General features: G+C 40.2%; 1 protein-coding gene across 3 annotated transcripts in view; it reads left to right on the plus strand.

Moving 5' to 3' along the window:
• Bmper (BMP binding endothelial regulator) overlaps positions 1-27,572 on the plus strand; it is a 237,833-nt gene that overhangs the window by 57,527 nt on the left and 152,734 nt on the right. For all 3 annotated transcript variants that reach the window (XM_058584443.1, XM_046460608.2, XM_046460607.2), the window contains exons 5-6: positions 1,823-1,913; positions 6,324-6,406. In XM_058584443.1, the coding sequence (XP_058440426.1) occupies positions 1,823-1,913; positions 6,324-6,406 (174 nt within the window). The remainder of the gene's footprint in view (positions 1-1,822; positions 1,914-6,323; positions 6,407-27,572) is intronic.

Raw genomic sequence — 27,572 nt, forward strand, 5'->3', positions numbered from 1 at the left:
GATGAATTTTTAATTTCCTACTAGAAGAGGACAACCTGATCATCAGAGATGCTGGAAACGAACTTGAAGCCTCCATCGGAATTGCATACATTGAAGGAAATTTGACTTTGGATCATAGCTTTCTTTTTCTTTTTTTTTTTTAGTACCAGGATTGAACTCAGGGGCACTTGTCCACTGAGCCACATCCCCATTCCTATTTTGTATTTTATTTAGAGACAGGGTCTCACCGAGTTGCTTATTGCCTCCATTTCTGAGTATAGTTTTGAATTCACAATCCTCCTATCTCAGTCTCCTGAGCTGCTGGGATTACAGGTCTGAGCCACCACACCCGACTGGATCATAGCATTTTTGCATTGCTTCAGTTACATAACCAAGACATGGATTTTTTTTTAAATCTTATCTATTTGAGAATTGTTCCTGTCTCCAAATGTGTTACAAACTACAATAAATCCACCTGGTCCTACAAATCTTATTCCTGATATAATATGAAGACATTTAGTGTAGAACACTCCTTGTTGGATTGGTACTAAATGGTGGCATACATAATGAAGAAAGTAGCTTAGTTGTCACGTGGTTACATCTGTCTTCAGCCCGTGCTATCCTCCCTTCAAAACAAAATAAAACAAATAAATACCAAAAAATCACAAATTCCTGTACAAAATGGGTAGAGAATACAGAGGAAACTCTTCAAAGACAGACTCTGAGAATTAATTTTTAAAATATTTCAATTGATATTAAGATGATAGTAGAATCTCAAAATGAGTTTGCAAATGACACACTTGATTTCATGACTAAAACTTGAAGTCTCTGTTTAGACTTACTTAAATACAAACTTAGAAACTGTTTTGTCATATCTCTTCATTTGATATGAGAGAAAACCCAACCCCAGACTGTGTGAAACCAAGTTACATTTTTAAGATTGCAAAACCAGCCTTGTTATTTCTAGAAGGGTGGTCAGAATTTATCTGGCTCTCTGAATGCTAGCCTGGGTGTTATGTGTGTACTCTGTTCCTCACAGTTAATGGCTTGAAGTGTAATAATAATGATAGAAAATATAACCAGTACTGAAAACAATTGTGAGTGAGCAGCCAGACTGTCAGGTACAGACTGATGGCAAGAAGGCCTTAAAATCTAGACTTAAAAGAAAGCAGGCAGGGCCGAAGAGAAAGTGCAAGAACAGGAAAAAGAACAGGAGACAGGATTTGCACTCTGAGGTCCACAGAGTAGGTCAGGGTGAATGGCTCTTACCTCATGTGTGCCATGTATCTATCTCTAGGCCTCACACTCACCCTCATCTTGTACCTTTCCAGTTCTTCTCCTTCTTCATCAGTTTTTCATTGCTGTGACATAATACCTGACAAGAACAACGTAGAGTAAGAAAATTTAATTTTGGGCTCATAGTTTCAAAGGTCTCAGTCCATGGTCAGCTGACTCTATTGCTCTAAGCCTGAGGTGAAGCAGAACATCATGGTGCAAAGGCATGGTGGAGGAAAGCTGCTCAACTCATGGCAATTCGGAAGCAGAGATAGGGATAGGGAGGGGCCAGGGACAGATACAGTCCCCAAGGTAAATGTCCAGTGCTTACCATTACCAACCATGCCTCACGTGCTCACAATTACCATCCATAGGATGAACTAATCCACTCACAAGGTCAGAGCCCTCACAAATCTGATCTTTTCACCTCTGCATCTGGCTGCATTGTCTAAGCTGAGCTTGGATGTTCCAGTTCCAAACCATAACACCTTCCTTGATTACTTTTCTACAATATTAGCTCCTCGGTAGGACTTCTGGGCTGACTGATTTGGGACATTCTGTTTTGCAGGAAGGTGTCGTTACACAGTCTGAAGTACGCTGTGTTGTTCACTGTAGAAACCCTTTGGAGCATCTGGGAGCCTGCTGCCCCACTTGTCCAGGTAATGTTCTCAGGAAACGGAAGGCTGGAAAGCTCTCTGGTGCAGTGCAGGAGTATTGAAATCTGTCTTCTCTCAAGTATGCATGATCCCCACCCCCCACCCAACTGGGATTTTCCTCACTTTACATCTGTGTACCTGATGGACTTAAAAGAGCAAGCAAGCTCTTTTGCATAGAAATGTCTGGTTGGCCTCCTCCGTGTGCCCAGTATGAACACAACGTGCTGTAGGTCTTGGCATGTGGATTCTCAGAGGCCTGCTTTCCACTCCGCAGGGCCACAGGTAACGCTTATTTTGGAAAGAAAGGCTGTGGCTTTCACTTGTTTCCAGAAATGTCTTTTTACTGCTTCATATTGCAATACGTTGGCCAGAGCTCACCCGGGTGATGAGGTGACCAGATGTTTTCTGAAAACTGAGAGCTGTGTCCCTAGTGAGTTTAGCTTAGGGTTTTGCTGGTCTAAGTTTTCAGTGTGGTTCAACAAGTTGGACCCACTGTCTTTTTGAGAGGACACAAATGAGAGGACACTGGCTAACTGAGAGCAAGGATCTTCCTTTTCTAGTGGCTGGGAATGTTTCCTCTTAGTTTTCTGAACAGGATTGCAAAGGCCTGTTGCATCTTTTCTTGCCCTTTCATATATGCCTGGGGATTTTGAGGTGAGAGAGTTTTTTTGATCTCTTAAGTTGCTAGCCAAGTGTTTCCAACAGGTGTTCTGCATTTTGGGTCTTCTCTGAGCACTCTTCCTTATTGGTGATGATACAGCTACTACCCTTTACTTTGAAAGGTTACTCTCTAGAGGGTCCACTGTTCTTGGGACCTTCCTGTGAAATGAGAAGGCACATGGTGGGATACTGTGCAGAAATGAGCTAGGCTCTTTCCCCTCCATGTGGTAGAGCGGAGCTCTTTTTAGAATTCAGTCGGCAGCAGAATACAACAGACACTAGTATGGCAATATGTAAATCAATGGATGTGTAACTGATGTGAGTCTGCAATCTGTATACGGGGTAAAAATGGGAGTTCATAACCCACTTGAATCAAAGTGTGAAATATGATATATCAAGAACTATGTAATGTTTTGAACAACCAACAATAAAAATTTAAAAAAAAAGAAAAAAAAATAAGTCCTTAAAATATATTTTGGTAGATTACAAATAAAAAAAAAAAGAATTCAGTCTTTTCTCACCTCCAATGACAAGGACAGCCAGTGTCTACTACTTCTAACCTTCCTTATATCTTAGAATGTCTTTATTCAGCTTCCTTTTCATACTAGATTTCTATAAAACATCAAAGTGATTCTTTCCAAAATCTGTTTTTTTTTTTTTTTTGGATACTGTGGATTGTACTCAGGGGCGCTCAGCCACTGAGCCACATCCCCAGCCCTATTTTGTATTTTATTTAGAGACAGGGTCTCAATGAGTTGCTTAGTGCCTTGCTTTTGCTGAGGCTGGCTTTGAACTCTCTGTCCTCCTGTCTCAGCCTCCTGAGCCACATTCTTAAATGTCTATGGGGTCTTTGCTAAGCTAGAGCATAGTTCTCTAGGCTGCAAGTTAGAATCACCTGGAAAAAGTGAAGGGAAAGAGAAGCTTGGTGCCCAGCTGCATTTCAGACCAATTCCATCAGAACCTCTGAGGGTGGGACCCTGGACTCCTCTGACATTTCTTTTCACAGCCAAGCTTGGGGACTGGTAATGAGACAAATGTTATTTGTCAACCAGATTCAAAAATTATGAAATCTCTCAAATACGAATTTGGTTGTTCTGAGCAGACTGTTGCTTTATTGATACAGAATCGACTCAGATACCCCACCCCCAGCCCACAACCATAGGACCCCTCAGGGAGCAAGGGTAATGCAAAGCCTTGAAGCTCATCACCTCTTGCCTTCTCATTTAGGAGACAGTCATGTTTTAGGTTGTCTTTGAAATGTGGGCACACAAACAGCAGTGTGAATTTATTTCATCCATTGAAGTTTTTAAATTTGAGCAATGGGGGCTAGGGATGTGGCTCAAGCGGTAGCGCGCTCACCTGGAATGCACGGGTCGCTGGATTCGATCCTCAGCATCACATAAATAAATAAAGATGTTGCGTCCACCAAAAACTAAAAATAAATATTAAAAAAATTCTCTCTCTCTCTCTCTTAAAAAAAAAAATTGAGCAATGGCTCCTTCATTCTGATTTTGGTTGTGTTCCTGGGAAGGGAAGGGCTGGGCTCCAGGGTTGTACATATTGCACTGCTAAGTTCTCACAGCCTTCCATGGAGGGGTGGGGTGGTGTCCACTGCTCAACAGGAAGAAACCAGGCCCAGGTACATGAGTGAGTAAGGGCTGAAGGTATAGCTGGGCCCTGGCCCTTCTCTTACCTCACCACTACACTATACTACCTCTCACTTCACCATACACCATGAGAAGTATTCTGCTTAGATCCAGGTGCCCTGGGTGGTGAATCTTCTTTAACAGTGAGGCTGCCTGTGTCACACACTGACCACTTGCCTTCCTGGGCAGGTTCTGTGACTTCTGATATGAGGTCAGGAATCATCTTTGCTCCCTGTCCTTCATTCCCACAGGCAGTGTTTGGAATGCACATGGGAAGGAGCTGCCTCCAGCATGTCTTATCCTTTGTCTTAGGAGAGTGGCCTCAGCCAAGTTTTGATAGAGACAGTCGAGGGAAGCCTTAGGGTATGATTGTTAATTCAGAAGGACTGGCGTCTGTCATTGATCAGGGAATGGTATTCCACATAATGACAAACATGTACAGTCTGTGGTCAGTTTCTTCCTGAAACAGATTTCAGGGCATTCTTGGTTGTCTGTTCCTTCCATCCCATCTGACTCTTTGCTCAAGGATGCTGGATCATGAGGGAACAGCTTGAACAGAATTTTCAGAGAAATTCCTTCACTTAAGCTGTTAAATGTAGATTATGTGGTTTATCCGTCTGGCCATCTGTGTCACAGAATCAGAGGTGCAAACATAGAAAAGAATTGAAGACACTTTGTTGGAAGTGTCCTTTGGAGAGAGAGACTGGGCATCGTCTGCCATTCATGAACAGTGCTGGGTGCAGTCACTGGGGGGCACCATGCTTACCAAGTTTTTCCATATTACCAGAACACAAAGAGGTGGCTTTTTGCTAGCCCTGGTTGTGTATATCAAACAGGTCTTATTCCTGGGGCATATTTTTAAAAGTTCAACTTTATTTACCTATTCAAATTCAGGCTTGTGGCACACGGCTATGTGTTTTTCTGTTGAATGAAGGGCCATATTTGGCTTTAAGAAGGATGGGGCCAGAGGTCAGGCCAGCTGGGGAAAATGTTCTTGATCTTTTTTTATTAAGAAGCAGCTCTTCCAAGAATTTGGTGGCTTCTTCTGGCAGTTTTAGTGGGAAGACCTTGAAGATGCCTCCTTAGTCCTTCATAAGAGCTTGCTTGGCTAAGTTTTGCCCCCCAGCAGCTCTGTTTCCTGCACAGTCTGCTATGTGGAAAGGGACCCCAGCTATCTTGGCCAAGCACCTTGTGAGGAAAGTGGTTTTGCTATTGACAGTCCTCTCCTAGTGTGAAGGACACAGCTGCTGGGCACTCTGTGCCTCAGGTCATCTGTGACATCTCTTTAGAATATTGGCAGTGTCCTGAGCATCTTTCTGACTAGGAGACAACTCGGAGTTTTGATCCTTTTATTAGCCAAACTTGTGAGGGACCACAGCCACTTGAACACATACAGGGTGGAGTGGAAAACCCATGGAGCATTTACTGCCCTCTTCTGCCCCTCTTTCATTTGTGCCTGGCCCTCTGCTTAGTGCAGTGGGTGGGTCAGAGCCAAGTATGAATCTCAAGTATGAATCTCAATTGGCTATCTGCCAGGTGGATTACTTCCACTCCAGCCATGTTTTCCTTGTTTGTGGAATGAGGAATAAGAGACCCCACTTTGTAGGATTCCTGGGAAAGTAGAGTGAGATCAGGGTACATAGGGCCTGTAGAGGCTGTGCAGTTCCCTGGTACTCATTACGTGGCAGCCTTTAGCATCATCTGCTCTTTATCTCATAGTTGACCTCTTTCCCTTGGCCTTCCTCTGGTTTCTTCTGCCCCCTTAGGGATGGGTTCCCCTGGTAGTGGTCACCACGATTCTGACACAGCTCCAGAGGCTCACTACGGGAGTCACTATAGTGCTTTTGCTGTTGTTGGGCCACCTTGGGTTTGACTGTTAAGTTTCATGGCATCTTTGGGATTTCTGGTCCCATGACAATGTGCCAATCTTTTGTACCCTATTTATTTTTTTTTAAATATGTAGTAATCTTATCTACAGGTGAAGGAGGACACTTGTTGGGGTGGGAATGGAAGTGGGGGTGGGAGATAGGTGAGCAGTGGATGGAAAGATCACATCAAGTTGAAAGAAGGCTTCTGCCCTAATTCTGGACTCTGCTTTACTTTCCAGGCTGTGTGTTTGAAGGTGTGCAGTATCGGGAAGGAGAGGAATTTCATCCAGAAGGAAACAAGTGTATCAAGTGTTCCTGTGTTGTAAGTCCTGCTGTAGCTGTGGCTAGGGTGATCCTTCCGGTTACTTGATGCTTGTACTCACTGATAACAGCCCTGACTCTTAGGTTCTCTCTATTCTCTTCTCCAACCAAGGGACAAGCTCTTTCCTCGGAAGCAGGTTTCTCAGCCTCAGCACTACTGACACTCTGGGGTGGGTACTTCTGTGTTGTGGGGACTGTCTTGTGTACTGTAGGGTATTTAGTAGCATGCCTAGCCTCAACCCATTAGGTTCTAAGGAGTACCCCTCCCCCCAGTTGTAGGGCCAGTAATGTCTGCAGATATTGCCCAGTATCCCTTGGAGAACAAAGTCGCTTCCAATTAAGAACTGCTGCTCCAAAGAGTGACAGAGAGCAGCTGATTTTCTTCCATCAGCCTCCTTTTGGGAAATACCATGGATTTTCTGTTCTTTTTTGAGGGCAGAGGAGCTTCTTGCTGAGTCAGCTGTTGAATTGAATGCAGGCTCACAGTAAGCAGTTAGGGAAAAGTACACAGCTCAGTGCATTCTGTTGGGTGAGAGCTGGTCAGGTACAGTTGCAGAGAATGGATGGGAGGAAATTGCCTGTGTCCATTTAGGGCAGAGTATGGATTAGTAGCACAAAGCCATAGATTGCTATTTCTAAGCATTGCTGATTTTTAATCCACTTACTCAGAATATCCCCAGAATGCATAGGAATGAGAAGAGGAAGTTGACCCATGCAGCAATTTTAAAGGGATCTTTATAATTAATGTACTTTAAATTTGGTAGTGGTGATGGTGGTGATGGGGAATCTGGTCTTCAGCAGCTGTTCCAAGTTATTTACAATAGGGAGTTAATGCAGCCATATATTTTTCCCCTCTTGTGTAATAAAGAACATACATTTTCCAAGTCACTTGTGACTTAGAGGGTATTGCAGAATAATAAAAAATACATGGGGAACTCTAGCATCCTAATTTCACCAAAGCAGAATCAGATGTGGATCATCATAAATTATAGCATTTATCATTTCTCTACATGTCTTTTCTAAAATCTTTTGCTCTTCCTATAGCATATGCATATCCAAACTAGAGTCTAGATTAAAACCAATATGACCAAGAGTGATGGTTTTTGTATGGAGAAGAAGAAAAGGAAGGAAGAGATGGGAGGAGGGAAGAAAGGAAAATGTGTATGTGTCTATATATCTGGGTTTAAAACATGTTATATTTATGTAATATGTTAAAAACAAAAATAATTTACCAATGAAAATGAACATTGCCTTGCATATTTCAGTTGAACCTCTTATTTTCTTGCCAATGCTGGGTAGATAGACTTATTGTTTTTATGTAAATGATTTCTATTTGCTATTAAATATTGCCAATTTCTCAATTTTATTTCTTCCATATTGGAAGCTGTAGCATTTTCTGGTAATTTTCATCGTAATCTCATTCTTCTAGGAGTAGAATGAGGGAGAAATAAGGCACTTATCAAGAGGAAATTTTAAATGTATGCTTGCACAAATTGCCTTTCTGATCAAGGTGTGTCAAGGTCAGATAGCTGAGCTCTTCAGGGAGGAAACTTAGAAGGTGGTGAGAAGGATGGGAGTTCCTCAAGTTCTACTGATGACATCAGTCCAAGGAATCCAACCTTGGAACTAGAAATGAGCTCAGGCCTTATGTGCACAGGGGTCACAGATCCAAATATACTGAGGCATTGAATTTTATTTGTTTTTCAACTTAGCATATGCTGAATGAAACACACCTTAGGGCCAAGTTCAGGCCCCTTAAAGTCCTGCTTTCATTTTTGGTTGACAAAGTAAAAATCCAAAGATGTCGTCACTTGCCCAAGCCTTCCTGCCAGCTGAGTTCTTTCCAGACCTACATGTCCATTCCTACACGTCTATAGTCTTGTTTCTTGTATTCTTATCAGTCCTGGATTTTTTTCTAATTTTGTGTGTTTCACCCTCAGCACTTAAAGGGCCACTTATGCTTTTGATTATATTTCTGACGCCCGCCTTTTCTACTAGTAGAATAAGTGGGAGAGAGGCTGGAGTTCTCGCCTGAGGTTAGGACATGGATGTGTGGGCTTGGGTGTGGGGGAGGGTCCTGGAGCAGTTTTTCTTTTTATGAATACAAAAAAATCTAAGGTGTAAACTTTGTTGATGCTCATTATTAGAATAACCTGGATTTTCATATTCTTTCATTTTGCTATCTTTTGATGTAGTGCACTAAATAAAACCCTAATGTCTTGGCAGTACTTGGCCTTGATTTGAGATTGCAGCTGTGGAGGTGTCTGCGTGAGAATGTAATAATGCAGATGTATGGTCTGGCTTTGTAGCTGACAGGCATGAGGCTCGTCAGCGTAAGCCAGCAGCTGGCGTGGTAACTGTGGCGGGTAGCATGGGTGGGGTGTGAGGTGCCATCTTTCTGAATGAGAGGGAAATACTGGAGCAGGGCTTCTACCATGGTCAGGAGGAGATCGAATGCTGCTGGGGAGGTTATTATGGGGCCATTATGGGGTAGGGGCCATTCAGAACATTAGGCTTCAGGTTCCTCTGACAAAAGAAGATGGTCTATAATAACTTGATGTGCTTTGGTAAAAAGGAAAACATTTATTCATTTGAGCACATATATAGGACAGTTGTCCTTCAGTATCTTTTGGGGGTTGGGGTCAGCACCCCCTGTGGATACCAAAATCTACAGACGCAAGTTCCTTATATCAAACTGTGTGATAATCACTGACAACCTACATACATCTTCCAAATACTTTAAATCATTTGTAGATCACTTACAATGCCTAAAACAATGTAAGTGCTATGTAAATAGTTGTCATACTCTATTGTTTAGAGAATAATGACAAGGGAAAAAGTCTGTGTCTGTGTATGTTCAGTACAGATTCAGAAATTTCTCCAAATACTTTCCATCTGTAGGCAGTTGAATCCACAGATGTGGTACTCATGGATACGGAAGGCCAACTATATTTATGTGAACATATATTTGTGTGTATGTAAAACTGTATTTGTATTTATCTAGACACATACACACATATAAACAAATATATATATATGTAAGTGTGAATATAAATACAAATCCAAACACACATATTTACATGTCTAAGTTTGGATTCCTTCAAAAACAGACCCTGAGACAATTATTTGAATGTAAATAGTTTATGTAGGAGATAAAAAAGACTGACAGAAGAATGTGGAAATGAAACACGGAGGGGAGGCAGCCAGTAGAGGGTATGTTACCAAGTGCTATGGTCTGAATGTCCCCCCAAAACCATGTGCTGAATTTTATTTCTCATTGTGATGATCTTAAGAGGTGGTAATTAGGCCATGGGGAAATCATCTCTCACAAATGGCGTAGTGTCCTAATGAAAGGGCTTGAGGGGGAAAGTTTGACTTCTCTTACCCTTCCATTCCTACCGCCACATAAGGACACAGACTTCCTGCCCTCCAGAGGATGCAGAGAAGACGCCATCTTGGAAGCAGGAAAAGCAGACCTCAACAGAGACCAGACCTGGTGGTGCCTTGATATTGGGCTTCTCAGTCTCAGAATTGTGCGAAATAAATATCAGTTTCTTTTTAAATTCCCCAGTCGGTAGCATTTTGTGATAGCAGCACAAATAAACCAAGATATCAAATGAACTATCAGTGTGGATTACCAGATCTTAATCCTACTGGGGAAACTCTGGAAACCTGTATAAAATTCATGCCTCATGATTTTCTTACTAAGTGATGAAAGAGCTGAGTTATTTCTATACCAACTCCCAACTGTCATTAGTTGGGGGCTTCTCCTAGGAGTGCATTGACTGGGTAGCATTTCTAGCCTGCCACTCAGGTGGCCAGAGGAAGAAATACAGGTGTTAGCAGTTGGAAATCTGGCCTTGTGTTCAAGTGGTAGCAGTGAGTGTGTATGTGTGTGTGTGGGGGGGAGTGCAACAACAGAGTCAGCTATAATAGCTAGGCATGCATATGTGTGCTTGTATATGCACATAAATGTATACACATTACTATCTTTAGATCTCTGAATATGTATGCAACTATGTGCGTGTTTAGACCACTGCCTCTAGCATTTTCCCAAACCTACTACTCTCTCTTGTGTCTCCAGTCTTCATGCTGCTGCCTTGTTCTTCCTTCTCCTTGTTCAACTGATGAGTGTTTGATCTTTCCAAGTTGGTTATTACCATTCCACTCCAATTGCTTGAGTACTGGATCCTATTAGATAGAGACAGCGGTTTTCTTGTTTTTATTCTTGAGAGTCTGTGGCCTTTCACTTGCTAGCTTACCTGCCCCCTTCCCTTCTTTTCTTTCCTTTACACACCCAGACACCCCCCCCCCCCACACACACACACAGACACATGCAGACACACACACACACACACACACTTCCAGGCAGGCACTCAACCAGTGGTATCACCGTGATTGGTTTATTTTTTTGCTCCCTGTGTCGACTGTGGAAGGGGATGTCTTTGTATGTTCTTCTGTCCATCCTCAGTGGCCATGAGCACTGCTGTGTAACACTCTTCTCCTTTCCTTGCTGTTTTTTTGCTGTGGTAAACTAAGAAACACTAGTGTTTTCTCCTCCTTACTATGACAGTTCTGCTCTTTGATGCTGGCCAGCTCACTTTTGCCTGGGGGAACTACTGCAGGTCGATATTGTGCTATCATTAGGGGACTGTTTGCCCTTGGAGTCATGCGTGTGGGAAGAAGCATCCCTCTTGCATATCATTGGTCTAATGGATGAGTCACCAACTCTTTGAGGTGTCCCTCAATGTCAAGTAAATATTGCTGATGTTGGTGGCTTTCAATTTAAATCCAACCCCTTTCTTTATACTCTTCAAGTTTCTGAAAGATCTGTTTCCTCATGTTTTTGTGATATGATAGCATAGTAGACCACCAGAAAAACACTTCCTCTTATTGAGATGAATGCCTTAGCTAATGAAACAAATGCTTTACACATGATTTTACATCCTGATTTTAGTTGGGACAGTATATACGGCATTCCAGACAGCTGAGAACATGCTAACCTTTGGAGATATCTGGAGAGGATTTCACAACCCTTTGCTAGTACCAGTTCCAGAAGCAGAGCATCTCACATTTTTAGGTGCGAGTATCATCATGACTGATTTAGGAAATGCAGCGCTTTTATTCTCACTTGTTAAACCTTATGATCCCCACTTACACATTATATAAATAAATAAAAAAAAGCCAAGAGGGTTGCTTCTCCAGAGCCTGGATGCTAATCAGAGGAGTGATGACTTGCATTCCTTTAACTGTTCTGTATACTCATCTGAGTCACATTTGAGTGTGTTCTGTACACAATGTGTTCAGCGTAAGTACCTTATTAATTTTAAAATAGAGAGATGATTTCTTCCCAAGTCTGAACCAAAGAATAATTTATAAAGCATACCAAGCATTGGTTGAAGCACACATTTGCTTCCTCTGAGTTTAAACTTGACTTTTTATTACCTGCCAGCTGCACAGCAAACAGCTGTATGTGTCACTGTTCAGTTGAATGTTCAGGAAATAAGGATGGTGGCACTTGGCATAGACATTTCTGTAAAACCCATCTTCTAGGTTGTAAGGTCAAAGACAAAGGTGCCAATGAGGGATGTTCGTTTTCTTTTTTAACCAAACTATTTTAGGAATCCTATGGGCTCAGGGTTCTTGGAAATTACTTAATGAAGGGATTATAGTCCACGGAGTTGCAGGATACTCTTGAAAGAGTGGCAGGTCCTCAGTCTGTAAAACCCGCCAAATTAGCTGGCCAAGATCAATTACTTTGGCTGACAAAGGCATATTAAGTTCAGAGGATTTTTACCAATAAACATGGGTTGTTAATGGGCTGTCTGTGATGAAGGAGCTGTGCTTTATTGGCTCTTAGAAGCCTTGAAGTCCATAAACACCTTTGCTCTCATTTACACTTGAGATATTGCAAAGCACTGTCTCCCAGGGAAAATGAAACTCTGAGGAAAGTTATTTGGAGAGAACAAAGAAAATGGAAGTCTCCACTTCCCTCTCCTCTAGCCTGCATTCCTGAAGATGTCCTGCACAGCCTGGAATGGCCTGGCCCCTGCGCACCTCTCTGGCCTCACCATTGGCCTCTCTTGTTTTCTCTGCTTTGGCCTTTGGACAGGACTCTTGCTCCTCACTAGCTAGTGTGGCCTCCCACCTGCAGCCCAGGCCTTGCCTGTGACCTTGTTAGAAATGCAGGGTCTCTGTCACTCCTCCAGGTCCATAGAATTGAAGCCTGTAGTTTAACAAGATCCCTAGAGGATTCATTTGCCAAATAGAGCTTAAGGAACACTGGTTAATACCTTATGGTCCCTAGGTTATTTTCTCCTCTGCCTTCCCTTCCCCCCTCCCCTCCCGACCCCTCCCTTTCCCTTCCCTTCCCTTCCTTCTCCCCCCATATGTAGGTGGGCACATCTTCATCCTGCACTTGGAGGCTTGAACATTCCTCCTTCAGAAATGCTTGCTTTGAGAACTATGTAATGTTTTGAACAACCAACAATAAAAAATAAAAAAAAAAAAAAGAAATGCTTGCTTTGACTCCCAAGACCAGAGCATTTCCTATTGGTAAAACCTTTTATAGAACCAATGCTTTAATTCCCAGACGTCTAAATGGTTTGTAATCAGATATTTTTGATGGTGATGATTTTAAAAACATTTTAATTTTTAATTGACATGCAGTAATTGTACATATTACTGGGGCACAATGTGATAGTTTCATGCATGTATACAATGTGTAATTATATAATTAGGCTAATTGGCCCATCTATCACCATAGACATTTATCATTTCTCTGTATAAAGAATATTCAAAATTTTCTCCACTGCTGTTTTGAACTATACTCAAAGGCTTTATTTAACTTCAACAGGGTAAAATGATAACTTTTGGTTTTTTTCAGTGCCTGGCACATAATCAGCATTCATAATAATTGCTAAATTCATGAATGAATGAATGCTGACTTTATTTTCCTTCCTTTCCTTTGCCTGTCTCCTCTGTCTGCTGCTGCCACTCTCCTACCCACCCACCCTCCACTCCCCTTCTTCTCTCCCTCATGAACATTTTTAATCTTTACCAGTTCAGCAGGGAATAGAGAGATGCACCTCGCCATGGAGGAGCTCAGAAACGAAGATGGATTTATGTTCATCTGCAGTAGCACTTATTATAAATGGCGGTCTGTGGAATGTGTAGGACTTCCCTGGGGATGTCTTGTATGAAAAGTGTTCTCTAAGCCTTGGCGATTCCCACATCTCTAGGCAGCAGGAAGTTGTGGTGGCAGAGAGCAGTTGCCAGTGATCAGGGCCATTGCTGTGGAAGAGCTTTTAAGAGAGTGCAATCCTCTACCCTCAGAGTTGACCTTGCCCTGAAGAATGAACATGTCTGACTCCCACCCCCAGCCATTCCAGATTCCAGTGTCTCCAAATCAGATCACACCACCTATGTTAGGAAAAAGAGGAATTCCTCATTATTGCTGAAGTCACATGATGCCATGGTAACCCAAGTTACATTCCCAACCATCCACTTCTTCTCTGACATGGGGACTTGGGACCCTCAAAGCCTGAACCCTCTCTCATGGCCTCTGCCTTACTTGAAGTAATATGTGCAATTTGGTACATTTTAGTTATAAGCTGTCATTATATCGTCTCTGTCCATGGGGAGAGATTTGGCTACATCTGGGCAGTAAATTGGAGAATTGAGCAATTATCAAGTGAATTAGATCAATGTGGGCAGTTTATCTAACTTGTGTATGCCAAAAAGCCTCAGAGGAGTTTTTCAAAACTAGTCTGAAATATTGACATAATTGCTGCTGTGTTTCATTTTGCATTATGGATGTACCATCACCCGAGGTCAAAAAGGTCTTGCTTTTGAGAAATCAATTGAACAATAATAAAAAAGCCATCTTTTCCTGAAAGGGTGAGCTGGATAGCCCTTGGCCACTAGGAGGGGCCTCCAATTTGCTTAGAAAAATGGCTGGTATTCTGCTTGTTTGTTTGTTTGTTTTTGGATGGATCATAGATTGTGAATATTGATATTTTCTATAGAATAAATCTAAGTGGATATGATTATCTCTTGTGCTAAGAGTCCTATTGGAAGGTCTGTTGAAATGCCATTCTGATTATGTTGAATCTCTAAGTATACAGCTATTGAAATGGGGTTTTGAATTCTGGCTTCTAGGCAATGTCATCAAAATGATCTGTTTTTAAGGCAAAACTGGGTTAATTGCCTACTATGGTAATTGATCACTATAATGTGGAGCCTTAATAGCATTTTTAGAAGGAAGAGGGCAATGGTGGGAGTAATTATGAGGTTTTGCAGCCTCTGGTTTAATGTGGGTCTTTCAGAGTGAGGACTTGATGTGGATTAGACACATTTTATGTTATATTGGTTTAGATTTGGTACAAACAGTGAGGCAAAGGCTTCACAGCATATCTTTAAGAGTTTATAAACATAGTTGAGTTATTTGTGTTATGAGATAGTACTTTCAGCAAATTCCTAAAACCAACAGAGGGCTTAATTTTTTTTTTTTTTATGTTAAAAAGCTTGGGAATAATTCTCCTATATTTTAAATCCTAGCTCAGTCCTGCCTTATGCATTTTCAGAACACATCCTGAATTTTAAACCTCATATATCTTATATTTATAGCTTGTAGAATTCTTTATGATTATATCTTTATATAATTTGTAGTTGAAGTACCCTATAAACTTATTTTTCTATACCGGTAGTCACTAACATATTATAATAATAAACACAATAGGGAGAATCATTGAAAAGGAAATTTCTTATATGACATTTGAGCTTTCATCTGAAAACACAATTTGAAGAGAGATCAACAAATGATTTATTTACAGAGGACTTATTGACAATAGTAGATGATATTGCTGAATGTGTACTTCTTGTCCAGGCACCTATTGTACTTTAATGTTAATTTCCAAAATTTTTGTATAACCTAGGAGGTGTTGGCTTCTTTTTTGATGAAGAAAACAGACTCTGAGAAGTTTAATATTTTGCCTAAAGTCAAGGAGCTAGTAATAATAGAAAACCTGACCTGTCCAAAAATAAAGCCATATGCTATTTCTCCCCATCTACCTTCTACCCTACTATGTGCTATAATTTTGAGATGTGATCCATGACTGTTTGTAGACATTTGAAACTGGGAAATGCCATTTCGTCTCTGAGGTGAAGAATGACCAAAGATTTCAAGGGAGAGATAATGGTGATGTGAGCATCCAAAAGGAACCCTGAATCCGATGCAAGAGATATTAACACACACACACACACACAAAAAAAAAAAAAATCATTACGCTTCCTCTCTCCAAAGTTCGCAAGTCTAAGCAAGTTTAAACTCAGACCAGATTTCAGCCTTGGGCGTTCAGCCGAAGTGTATGTCACAGCGATGCCAGAGTGGGTGAAGAACACAGATCTGTTACCCTCATAACAGCTGGAGAATGGAGATGTTATGATCCACAGCGCTTCTCTCCGCCAACAAATTATAGATATACAGAGAAAATGTGATAGTTTTGGAGACAGAGCCACTCTCATTGCCTCTGCTTCCAGAGATGGATGGGAACAAATGTTTATCTGATGGGGTGCATCTATACCTTGCTCACTGACGGGGTCTGAGCATCCATTTAGAAAGGTCCTCCTTAGAGATTTTATACAGGAGGTGGGTTCACCTGGACATGCATTTCAGTGGCTTTGTGGATGTGGATTTATCCCCCTGGTAGAATGGAGGCAACAATGTGTAATAGCTTTTGAACAGTTGCTTTCTCCTATCTGTCTAAGAAAGTGGAGCATTTGAATGGAGTTTGGAATAGGAATTGAGAGTTGATAGAAGAGTTAGCTCAATCCTCTCAACCCATTGTGTCCCTACAAAGACCGTTCTTTCTATTTCTCTCTTTTTTTTTCTCCTTCTGCTCTATCAGATGATGAACCCCTTTCATCTTCTAAAAATTTCAGGAAAGATGCTTATTGTACTAAACTCTGAAGAATTTTCCAACTATCTGTCCATTCCTCCTTCCATCTTTACATATCTCTTTTCTCTGCAACCAACCAAGTCACTTATTAATTTTAAAAGATTGTGCTAGGCATTGATGAAAGGGACTTCATTTTTTCTCTCCAGGCAATTGCAACATATTGATTTGGGTGTATTTATTAAAAATAAATCCAAATTAAACTATAATGGAGCATTTTTGTGTGCCACATATAGTTTATGATCATTACAAAAAATCTAAATATATTGAAAAATATATTTAGTGGTACTACTCAATTTATAGCCACTGATAACAATATTTAATATATTCCAACTTGTTTCTTCCATATTTATATGCAATTATATAACTAGGTAGGATCACCTTCCACATGCCGTTTTCTATCCTTATTATTTTCGTCTAACATGATGCAGCTTGAGCATTCCTAATATGGAAAACTAAGATCCAAAATTCTCTAAAATCCAACTTTTGAGTGCGGTGCTCAAACAATTTCAAATTTTTGGAGCAGTTCAGATTTCAGAGTTTTGGATTAGGGATGGCCTACCAGTAAAGTCTATGCAAATATTCTAAAATTTTTAATAAGTCTTAGATCTGAAATACTTATTTTGTTAAACATTTTTGAATAAGGGATACTCAACCTGAATTGTAAATATATATCCATTTCACTAAAATGTGTTGAAAATAATTCTTTTTCCTTTTTTTGGTATCGGGTATTGAACTCAGGGGTGCTTTGCCACTGAGCTACATCCCATCCCTCCCTTTTTTAGTACAAAGGATTTACTCTTTGGTATAAGACAGGGTCTCCCTGAGTCACATAGGGCCTCCTTAAGTTGCTGAGTCTGGCTTTGAACTTGTGATCCTCCTGCTTCAGACTCCCAAGATGCTGGGATTACAGGTGTGAGCCACTGAACCTGGCCCCTGCCCTTTTTATTTTAATTAATTTTTTAATTTTTTAAAAAATTATGAGACAGGGTCTCACTAAGTTGCTTGGAGCCTTGCTAAGTTGCTGAGGCTTGTCTTGAACTTGCGAGCCTCCTGTCTCATCCTTCCAAGCTGCTGGGATTACAGGCATGCACCACTATGCCTGGCAAAAATTATTCTGAATATCTACTCAATGTTCCACTGTTTTATCAAAATTTATTGATCATTTTTCTGGATAATTAGTGGGTCAAGGATACAAACATTTTAAGGTATATGTCTTATGTTACTGAAATACTTAGAAATAAGTGATGTCTTAATTTCCATTCCAATTGAAAATAAATAGATATGGATCTTCCTGCACCCAAGCCATTTTCCTTTTGGAAATCTTGTTTCCATTGGCATTTGTATTCTGAAACTGAATCGTATCTAAATGTCTAGCAATCATTTGTGCATCTTCTGCAAATTGTGTTTTTATTTCTAATTTTTTTATTGGGTGGTAAAATTGTATTGAAGATTATGTCTGGGTGAAGGACATTGTTCCTTTGCTAGTTATGTTAAGATGTGTTTTAAAGCTGGGCATGTGGTGCATGCCTGTAATTCCAATGGCTTGGGAGGCTGAGGCAGGAGGATCTCGAGTTTAAAGCCAGCCTCAGCAAAAGTGAGGCTCTAAGGAACTCAGTGAGACCCTGTCTCTAAATAAAATAAAAAATAGGGCTGAATATGTGGCTCAGTGGTTGAGTGCCTCCCATACCCCAAAATTGGAATATTTGCACATACTTTACTGGTTGAGCATCCCCAATCCAAAAATCTACAATCTGAAATGCTCCAAAATAAGAGAATCAACATTGTCAGATTCCCAAAGTTAATTAGTCCAAGAATTTTATTTACTTCAGCTTCTTCTTTTCCTTTTTTCACTTTTAAATTTATTTTTCTTAGATATATATGACAGTAGAGTATATTTTGACATATTATACCTACATAGATTATAGCTTATTCTAACTAGAATCCCATTCTTGGGGTTGTAGATGATGTGGAGTTTCACTGGTGGTGTATTCATATGTAAACATAGGAAAGTTATGTCCCATTCATTCTACTGCCTTTCCTGTTTCAATCACTATACCCTTCCCTTCATTCCCCTTTGTCTAATCCAATGAATTTCTATTCTTCCCTTCGCCCTCCTTATTGTGTGTTAATGTCCACATATCAGAGAAAACATTCAGCCTTTTGGTTTTGATTGGCTTATTTCACTTAGCATGATAGGTTCCAGTTCCATCCATTTACTGGCAAATACCATAATTTCATTCTTCTTTATGGCTGAGTAATATTTTACATATACACATTTCTTTATCCATTCATATGTTGAAGGGCACCTAGATTGGTTCCATACCTTAGGTATTGTGAATTGAGCTGCTATAAACATTGATGTGGCTCTTAAAACTGATTTTAAGTCATTTGAGTATATACTGAGGAGTGGGATAACTGGGTCAAACTGTGGCTCTATTCCAATTTTTCTGAGGAATCTCCATACTCCTTTCCAGAGTGGTCACACCAATTTTCAGTCCCACCAGCAATGTATAAGTGAACCTTTTCCCCTACATCCTCAACAACATTTATTGTTGCTTGTGTTCTTGATAATTACCATTCTGACTAGAGTGAGATGGAGTCTCAGTTTTAATTTGCATTTCTCTTATTGCTAGAGATGTTGAACATTTTTTTTCTTATATTTTCTGACGAGTTGTACTTCTTCTGTGAAGTGCCTGTTCAATTCTTTTGCCAAGTTTTTGATTGGGTTATTTGGGTTTTTGGTGTTAGGTTTTTTGAGTTCTTGTATATCCTGAAGACTAACGTTCTACCTGAGGTGCAGGTGGCAAAGATTTCCCTCCCATTCTGTAGGCTCTCTCTTCAGGTTTCTGCTTGATTCCTTGGCTATGAAGACAGCTTCTTCCTTTCCGTCTCTAGCACCTTTGCTTGGAGTTGCTGACCTCCTGTATCTGCCTCTCACCATCATGAAGTCCTTCTTTTGACTTTCTCCACCGCCTCTCCCTTGATTAGCTCTGCAGCCTCCTCCTCTCTATCATCCCCAGCCTGTTCTCTTTCTCTCTTGGCTCTGAGTGAGAAATGTCCCCAGACTTTGCAAGCCTGATCCTCCATTTGGGCTCTTGCTCCCCTTCCCTTCTTCCCTCTCCCGGACCTTGTGTGCCTCATATCTTTGAGGACAGTGTCTTGTATTCAGGAAACAGTCAACATTGGACTAAATGACTACCTGCGATTTTTGATTGGAGTACACATCTTTGTTTTTGTAAATGAGTTAGCTGATCCAGAACTTTCTATTTTTTTTTTAACCTGGATCTTGGTTTAAATCTTAAAGGTCTTAAGCTAAATATTCACTCTTTTTCTTTTAACAAGCATAGTTACATGAAGGATTCATGACAGATCTGTAGAGGAAGAGATTCCATCCTAAAGCATTTAAAAGAACTGACGAGACTTCAGAGTAAGGAGCGTGGGGATTGCTGGTGAGCTCAGACCCCAGGAATGAACCGTTCTCCCCAGAACCTCATGGGATAGCAAGTATGAGAATGCATCTTTCTGGGCTGTGGAAGGAAGAGAAAAAGAAGCATTCACTAATGAAAGTAGAAAGCATGTTCTATTTTTGTCAGGATAATACTGTAAAATATTAATGTTACAGTGGTACTTTGAAACATTTTCAGATCTGTTTGATCTTTTTCTTCAGAAAACTTCATATTTTTTCTTTCATTTTTTAGTCGGTGCCTCCTTCTCTGTTCCTTTCCTTTCTTCTACTTCATGGCCTCCTACCCTTCCTTTGCTTGTCTATCCCCCTCCTTTCCTGCCTGCTTTCTTCTTGCCTGTGACTGCCAGTCCTCCTTGAGCTGCCCCTCTTCATTCCCATCAGTGTCTCTGCACGAAAGCCTGGTATTAGTAAAGTACCATATTTCATTTTCATTGCTGTCTCCGTCTCTCCTCGAATAACAACCGAGAGTTTTGCACACGCTAGATATTCAGGAAATATCTTTTGAATGAATTGATTACACATTTTGGCACCTTTTAAATGTCATTCAAATGTTCGATTTGGAGGGTGGCAGGGCTTTTGCGGTCCTGTGAATGGCTTCAATTACCACCATTCCCTCTGAGTGGAATTTTAAACGGTACCACTTGTTTGGTGTGTAAGCAGCGATATGTTTGGATCTCAAGGAGCCACAGTCCTCCCCAAAGTCTGGGGGATACCAAACCACAAACACACAAGCAGAAGAGTATTTCCCCTGCACACGTCCAACAATCTCATCTACAGCCCATCTCCGAGCCGGCACTGAGTTATAAGCAGTGAATCATTCTTTTGAAACCCACCTAAATTCTCCAGCTGTGGTCTAGAAGAGCCCGGCTTGGAATACTGAGCAGGCTTTGCTGTTTGGAAAGGGGTCAAGTCTCCAGAATGTGCATGAACCTTCAGTGTAAGGAGCACCATGAAATACAAGATGACTAGCAGTTAGCTCTAGTGTCATATGCTCTGTTACAGAATTCTGAGTACCACTTATTTTTGCCCTAGCTCCTCCCTTCTGTTTTCTGTGATACATGACAGAATCCCAAAATATGACTGTGATCGTGATTAACAACATTATGTTCCAGATGTTAAATTATAAAGCTATGTGAGGATTTTTTAAACCTCTAAATATTCCTTGAATTAAAGGATCAGGATTCATAATCAGTAAAAAGAAAGACCATTACTTGTCTATAGCATTTTTTTTAAGGCAGTGGTAGGGGGAATACCCATTTCATTTTTGGTTGGATTAAATGTAAATTTGTAATGTAGCCAAACATGAGTGCAAGCAGTACTCAGTGTGAAGGAGGATTTTTTTTTGGTCATCTTTTCAGAACTAAAAGTTAATAATGGAAGAGTACTTTTAAAATTTCAAAATGGATGCAAAAATTACTCTCACCACATCATTCATACCAATATAGAAAGATTTTCATGCTTCCATTGGATGCAATAGCTTTTAATATCCTTTCACATATCATGTGTTAGGACTGTGTTGATTTTAAGGCTCTTTTCTCACCAATCTGAGTTTATGAATGTGATTGGCAGATGCCAGGAGTGACTCTTCTTGACATTGGTGGGAAATGCATTTTTTCTCAGTTTTCAAGTTCAAGAAGAGGGGAGGGAGGGGACTCTTAAGAATTTGGGGATTGTTATTAGGTTTTCAGCATCCATAATATTCATAAACAATGGACACAGCTGTCTTTAATAACTAAGCCCACTAACTGAAAGGATAGAACACATGCCAGAAAAACATCAGGCTCTAAGAGGATTATTTTTTTTTTCCAGAAATTTTCATAGATTGAAGCAAGATTTTGTTTATAACCAAAACTGGATGTTTACCCTAAACTTCTCTCATTAAGTAAAATCCTTTGACCAAGCAGTAAGAAAAGTGCTAGAGAGTTTTTGGTATTTTAAAATGTGTTTTCCTATGTTTCTATACTGTTCTGATCGCTTTTAGGGAATGTATATGGGGTCTCTATTCATTAGAGGGGATTGATATGGACAAAGTCAGCCTTGGAATGAGAACTGACCAGTTATGTCACCTGGAGCTTCCCAATAACCTCCCTGAGACTCAGATTCCTCATCAGTAAAATTAGAGCCTGTTGAAACTTTCCTGATGCTGTAATTCTATCATTGCCCAATTCAAAAAAGGGCTTTATTTTCTCAGGAAACCAATAGACAAATTATTTGATGGACTCTAAATTTCAGCTAATAAAAGTCATTGTTTCTAATATGATAGAAGGTCATCCACACATTTTAAAATTTACTTTATAAATTTTATTTTTAAATTTAAATGCAGCAAAATTCACTCTTTGGCATACAATAAGGAGTTTTGACAAATTCATGTATTTTTTAAGTAGGAAATATCATATATTCAGAGGTGCAGGAAGTCTTCAATAATTGTAATCCTGCTACAACTTATTATATTAAAAAAACTGGAAGAGAAGCTACTTTGACTCCTAAATCATAAAGTTTCTGAGAACTATTAAGACACGTATGATCCCCTGTCTATCTAAGATGAGGAGCAAGAGGCTTCAATTCAATTACTCATGAAATGGATTTGTAGGTTCTGTTTGCAAAGCAGCCGTTAGAAGTAAAGGAAGCTTCTCTTTTTCTCCCCAAGGCCAGTAAGAAAATAAAATAGGGTGGTATTGAGAGCCAGGAGGAGAACTCTGGTTGCAGGGTTCTGCCACTAATGTTGCTTAGTGTGCCTCTGCTTATTATACAACCTTAAATTTGTAGCCCAGAGATGAAAAGCATCCCAGTAACTTGACATGCAGTGTGAGTTTGATGTTTTTCTGGAAGAATTTTGAGGTCCTTTGAGGAGAGAGAGTCCTCTGGTCTTTCCAGTAGTGTTGCTTCTATGAAGACTGGGCAGGCGTTAAAGTGCTACTTCTCTGTGGCAATCCTTGCTGCTTCTCTATTGCAGATATTGTCTCTTCTGTTCATACAGAAGAGAATTGAGTTTCCCATGGGGTGAGGTAGCCTTGGCTGGAGTCTTAGCAGAGTCAGGGGCCAACTTATGGGTTCCATGTATTCTACCTGGGATCTGACCCCACTGAGGCCAGTGAGCCTGCTGGGAGAGACATGGTCTCTGCGCTTAATTAGATGGGGATTTAATTTAGCTGTTTTTCTCCATCAAGTGAATATAACTGTGTGCCTCCCTTTTTTCAATGGGTAGCTGATTCTTGGCAAAAAATACTCATGAACCTTCTGCTTTCTTTTTACATCTCTAATGTGGTTGTTGTAGCAAACAGAACCCACACAGCTACCTCATGCTTGAAGAGCCTTATCCAGAACAAAAAGGATAAAGATCTCTTATTTATTGTGGAAATGAAATAGCAGATTTTACTTCAGGGCTTTGGAGCCAAAACCACACCTACCCCCACTATTTTTAATATAAGAAATTCCAGATGGTTATGAGAATTTCATGTGCTAATACACACCCAGTCTAGAAATCAGCACCTAATAGGTGCCTTCCCTTTCCTGGATGGCTACATGACTTTTAGCTTTAGTACTTTTGGTGGTAAACTGCAGTAATTTACTGTTTAGGACATTCATTTGTATGTAAAACCTAAATATTCTAAACCAGAGTTTCCTGGTTTGGTTTTCTGAGAAGAAACGTACCAAATGGCTTCCTGCATTCTGTGACTATTGCCCTTCCTACAGAAGGCCACAGAAAGAAACTCTCTTTGTGTTCAAATACCAGGGCTTTTCTTTCTGCGTGTAGGGAGATAATATTTTGCTATGGCACTTTACCTAATGCCTCTGTATGATGGGAAAACTAACATTACTCTAGCAATACTTTAATCCTGCACTGTCCAGCAGAAATGTATTGTGAGCTACCTATGAAATTTTTAAATTTTCCACTGGATACACTAAAAGAAGTGAAAAAGGGGTGAGTTAATTTAAATAATACATTGCATTTAACTTACTTTGTCAAAATGCCATCTCAACATATAAGCATTATAAAAATATTAATAGGATATTTTATATTCTATTTATTTTCATACTACGTCTTCAAATTCTCTTGTACATTTATCACAGCACTTATTTCAGACTAGCTGCATTTCAAGGGCTCACTTGTACACATGTGGCTGGTGGCTACCATGTTGAATAGTATCGGTGTTAACAAATTCTGAAGCGTAAATAAAGAGTCTCTTCTGCTAATACCACCACATAATAATACGCATATTCTCTGCCTGGTTGATAGTCATGTTGTGCCTAGAAGTTAGGATGAGAGTGATAATGAAAGTTCATCACCAGCCAGAATGACGGGTCCCATTCAAGGTCATGTCCATCTCTGCTCCAAATTCTCCAATGGCATCCCCTCTTCAAAGTTCAAGCCAAACTCCTTCCTCCCCAACCTCTTCTACTCCTATCCGGACACACTAGGCTCCTTGCTATCCTCAAACAGGCCAGGCATGATCTCCTAAGGTCTTTTGCCTGGAACCTCTTCCTTAGACACTCACATATCTGGCTCTTTCTTCTCCTTGAAGGTTTTGCTTGAATGTTACCTTTTTACTGCGTCTTTTAAATGACAACTCTACTTTGCTACCCACTTCCTCTGCCATCAGATGCTTCCTTTTAAACGGACTCTATTCTTTCCCATTGTTTATTTATCACCATCTGATATATTTGTTTTTCCTTTTAATCTTTCTGTTCTTTCCCTGCCCTGGTAGAACACAAGTTCCACTAAGACAGGGATATGGTTTGTTCATTGTGGTATATCCACCATTTAAAATGGAGCTTAGTGCACAGTAGATACTCAACAAATACTGGCTGAATGGATGGATGATATTAAACATTTGGAATTTCTAAAAATGCAGAGTTCCAATTACAGTATTTACCAACAACTGATTGGCACTTGTGAAAGTCTTGAATGCCATTCTTCCCAAGATAAACAGGGTTCCCTTGCTTAGTTTGGAAAGCACAATTAGATGGTCTTTGCATCATTTTGCTCTGGTTTGGAAGACTCACTAGTGAATCTCATGTTGTTATCCAGGTTTGCTAGACCCTGGTGGGCGATGGTCAGTGATTTCAAACAATAACAGTGCTTTCAAATGGTGAAGTGTTGGAATGTCTGAGCAGAGTCAAATTCAGGAGTCCCCGAATGCTTTTCCTTCTTTGGAAGTAGATACTTAGAATTCTCAAAACTTAGGAACTCTCAAGTAGAAGATTTAATGGGGGCAGGTTGGATTACCTCCTCTATCTTTACAAATCCATAAACCCTTCAAACAAACCTCTCCCGTTCAGTTTCAGCAGACTCCTTGAGAACGCTGTGAACATGTACACAGGGTCAAGGCTGAGTGGTAAGAGGGGCTGTTGTTGTTGGCTGGATGCGTGTGGGGAGCAGCGCTAACCATGGCTTTGTGCAGCCAAACAGTGTGATGTGATCCCCCCGGCTGCCGAAAACCTGGCAGACAGCAGAGTCTGGCTCAGTGGCTGTCCGGCCTGCTTTTCAGAGGAGAGGCCAGTCTAATTTAGAAGCCAAACAACTTTCTTTTGTCTTACTTGTTTTTCCTCCAAGAAGGCCAAGTTTTGAAGGCCTCAGCAAGAGGGAAGTCTCTGGTATCAGGAAGGGTCTTTCCGGATTTTGTGACTTGCAGCCTGGAGGTGAGCTAGGATCTGTCCACATCTCTTTCCTCCCCCGCTGCGGCTCTCAGCCCCTGAACATAAAATTGGCAATGGCTGTAAATATATTTCACACTAAGTCATTCTTTCTAGCAGTAGAGTGCCTCGTACCATTCTCTTACATGTTCCCAGAGAGGAAATAAAACCTTTGTCAACAGTTTTAGAGTCAAAATGCAAAATGGCAGCTCCTAGGCGATGGCTGCCTTTCCCTTTCCCTTTCCCTGCCTGGACCCTGGGAAGACAACAGGTTTCATGGCTGAGCACTTGCAGCTCGGTGAATTGAGAATGCAGGACTCCAAGTCTGGAAGGTCTTGTGGCTAGTTGAAAAAAAAAAAAATAGTACAATCGCTTTGGATTAAATCCAACTGTGTCAAACTTTTTGAAAAGTTAACTTCTTCCCATAAAAAGAGTCAACTGCAGGCAGGTTTGGTTCTTGAATTTATTTTTTTATTATGTAATAATAATTATTGCAACTCCCAATTTATTTAATTAGAAAAAGGCATTTTCTCAACTTACCTGTTTATATTTTTACAACATTTACAAAAAGATCGTTTGACCAGAAATTGTGGATTTTATTGAGAGGACGGATATTTTACCTAAAATAAATTTCTCCTTTTTCTAAAAGAACCTTTCCCTTTGGAATTTTCAGTTCAGACCTTATCATCGACATAAGAAGTAGGTAGGGAGGCTTTTGGTGCTGTGTGCCTGACCTTCCCATTCTCCTAATCCATTGAGGTCAACTGAGTTTGAAACAATTGTATAGCAATGGATGTTGAACACTCATAAACCTGGAGCATGGGCACCATGAAAAGACCGGATAGGGGCAGTGAGACCTCAGAAAACCCATTCCTCTTCCAGTATTTTCTTTTTAACTTTCCATCCTTCTTCTAGATGTTCAATTGCTCCCTCCACCTTGGAACCCCAAATGCAGCCATAGTCAGAAGTGACTGGAGACTTCATCAAACTCTCTAGGGGAGATTGCCCAATCCAGAGCCTAAAGATCAAGACGTGCAAGCATTTTGTATTTGTGACAAATTGGTTAATAAAAGTCTTCGTTTTCCTGGTCTACTAAATGGCTGTTTGTAATTCTCTCTAAGGAACTCATGAATCATGTAATAATCACATGTTGAGTGCCCTGGTGGGAGAAGAGAAGGTGGAAAGGAGATTAGGGATAGCCTGATTAAATCTCACTCAAAAAGAAGCTACATGGCTCAGATATCCTAAGTCCCTTGTGTCCTGTGACTCTGGCATGTGTGGGAGTTAATTCTATTCATTCATTCTTTCATTTAATATTATGAGAGAAACAAGAGATTTGGGCAACTGTTTTAGATTAAAGTAGATGAAAGGGACACGACAAATAAATGCAATTCATGACCTTCGACTGGATCCTGGATTTATAAAAAGACATGATAGGACAATTGGTTAAAGATAGACTGTGTATTAAATAGGCTACTATTTACTGCACGAATGTTAAATTTTCTAAGTGTGATAACAATATTTTTATTATAAAGAAAAAGGAACATGTTCTTAGCTTTAGGAGGTACATTTTTAATTAGGAGTTAAATGTCTACAAATGAGTCTTCATTTAAAAAAAAAGAGTCTCTGTGTCTCTGTCTTTCTCTCTGAAGAGAAAAAGTCTCACTAAACATTAAAAATGTGGTGATTTGGGGTGAAGGACAGCTGGGGTATGGACTGTGTAATGTTCTGGTAACTTTTCTGAAGATTTGAAATTTTTCAAAATTAAATGCTGGGCAAAGAATAGGAAATAGTTGCAAAAGAATTTCTTGCCATCTTATGGGTCAATGGCGTGTAACCCTTTTCACCATTAAGTATGAGTTATTTGAAGATGTCTTTTGGAGATTGAAGAAGTTTCCTTTTATTTCTAGTTTGTTGACTAATTTTAACATTAATACCTGTATATTTTTCCCAATGCATTTTCTGCATCTATGAAGATGACAATGTGGTTTTTGTCCTTCAATGTATTAATATGATGTTTTATTTATTGATTTTTATGTTAAATCATTGCTGGGATGAATCTCACTTGATCATACTGTATCTATTTTTTTTTGTAAACTGCTGGATTC

The sequence above is a fragment of the Marmota monax genome, unplaced genomic scaffold (assembly GCF_021218885.2).
Source record: "Marmota monax isolate L192 unplaced genomic scaffold, Marmota_monax_Labrador192_F-V1.1 WCK01_AAM20220418_F8-fsc00107, whole genome shotgun sequence".
Lineage (NCBI taxonomy): Eukaryota > Metazoa > Chordata > Mammalia > Rodentia > Sciuridae > Marmota > Marmota monax.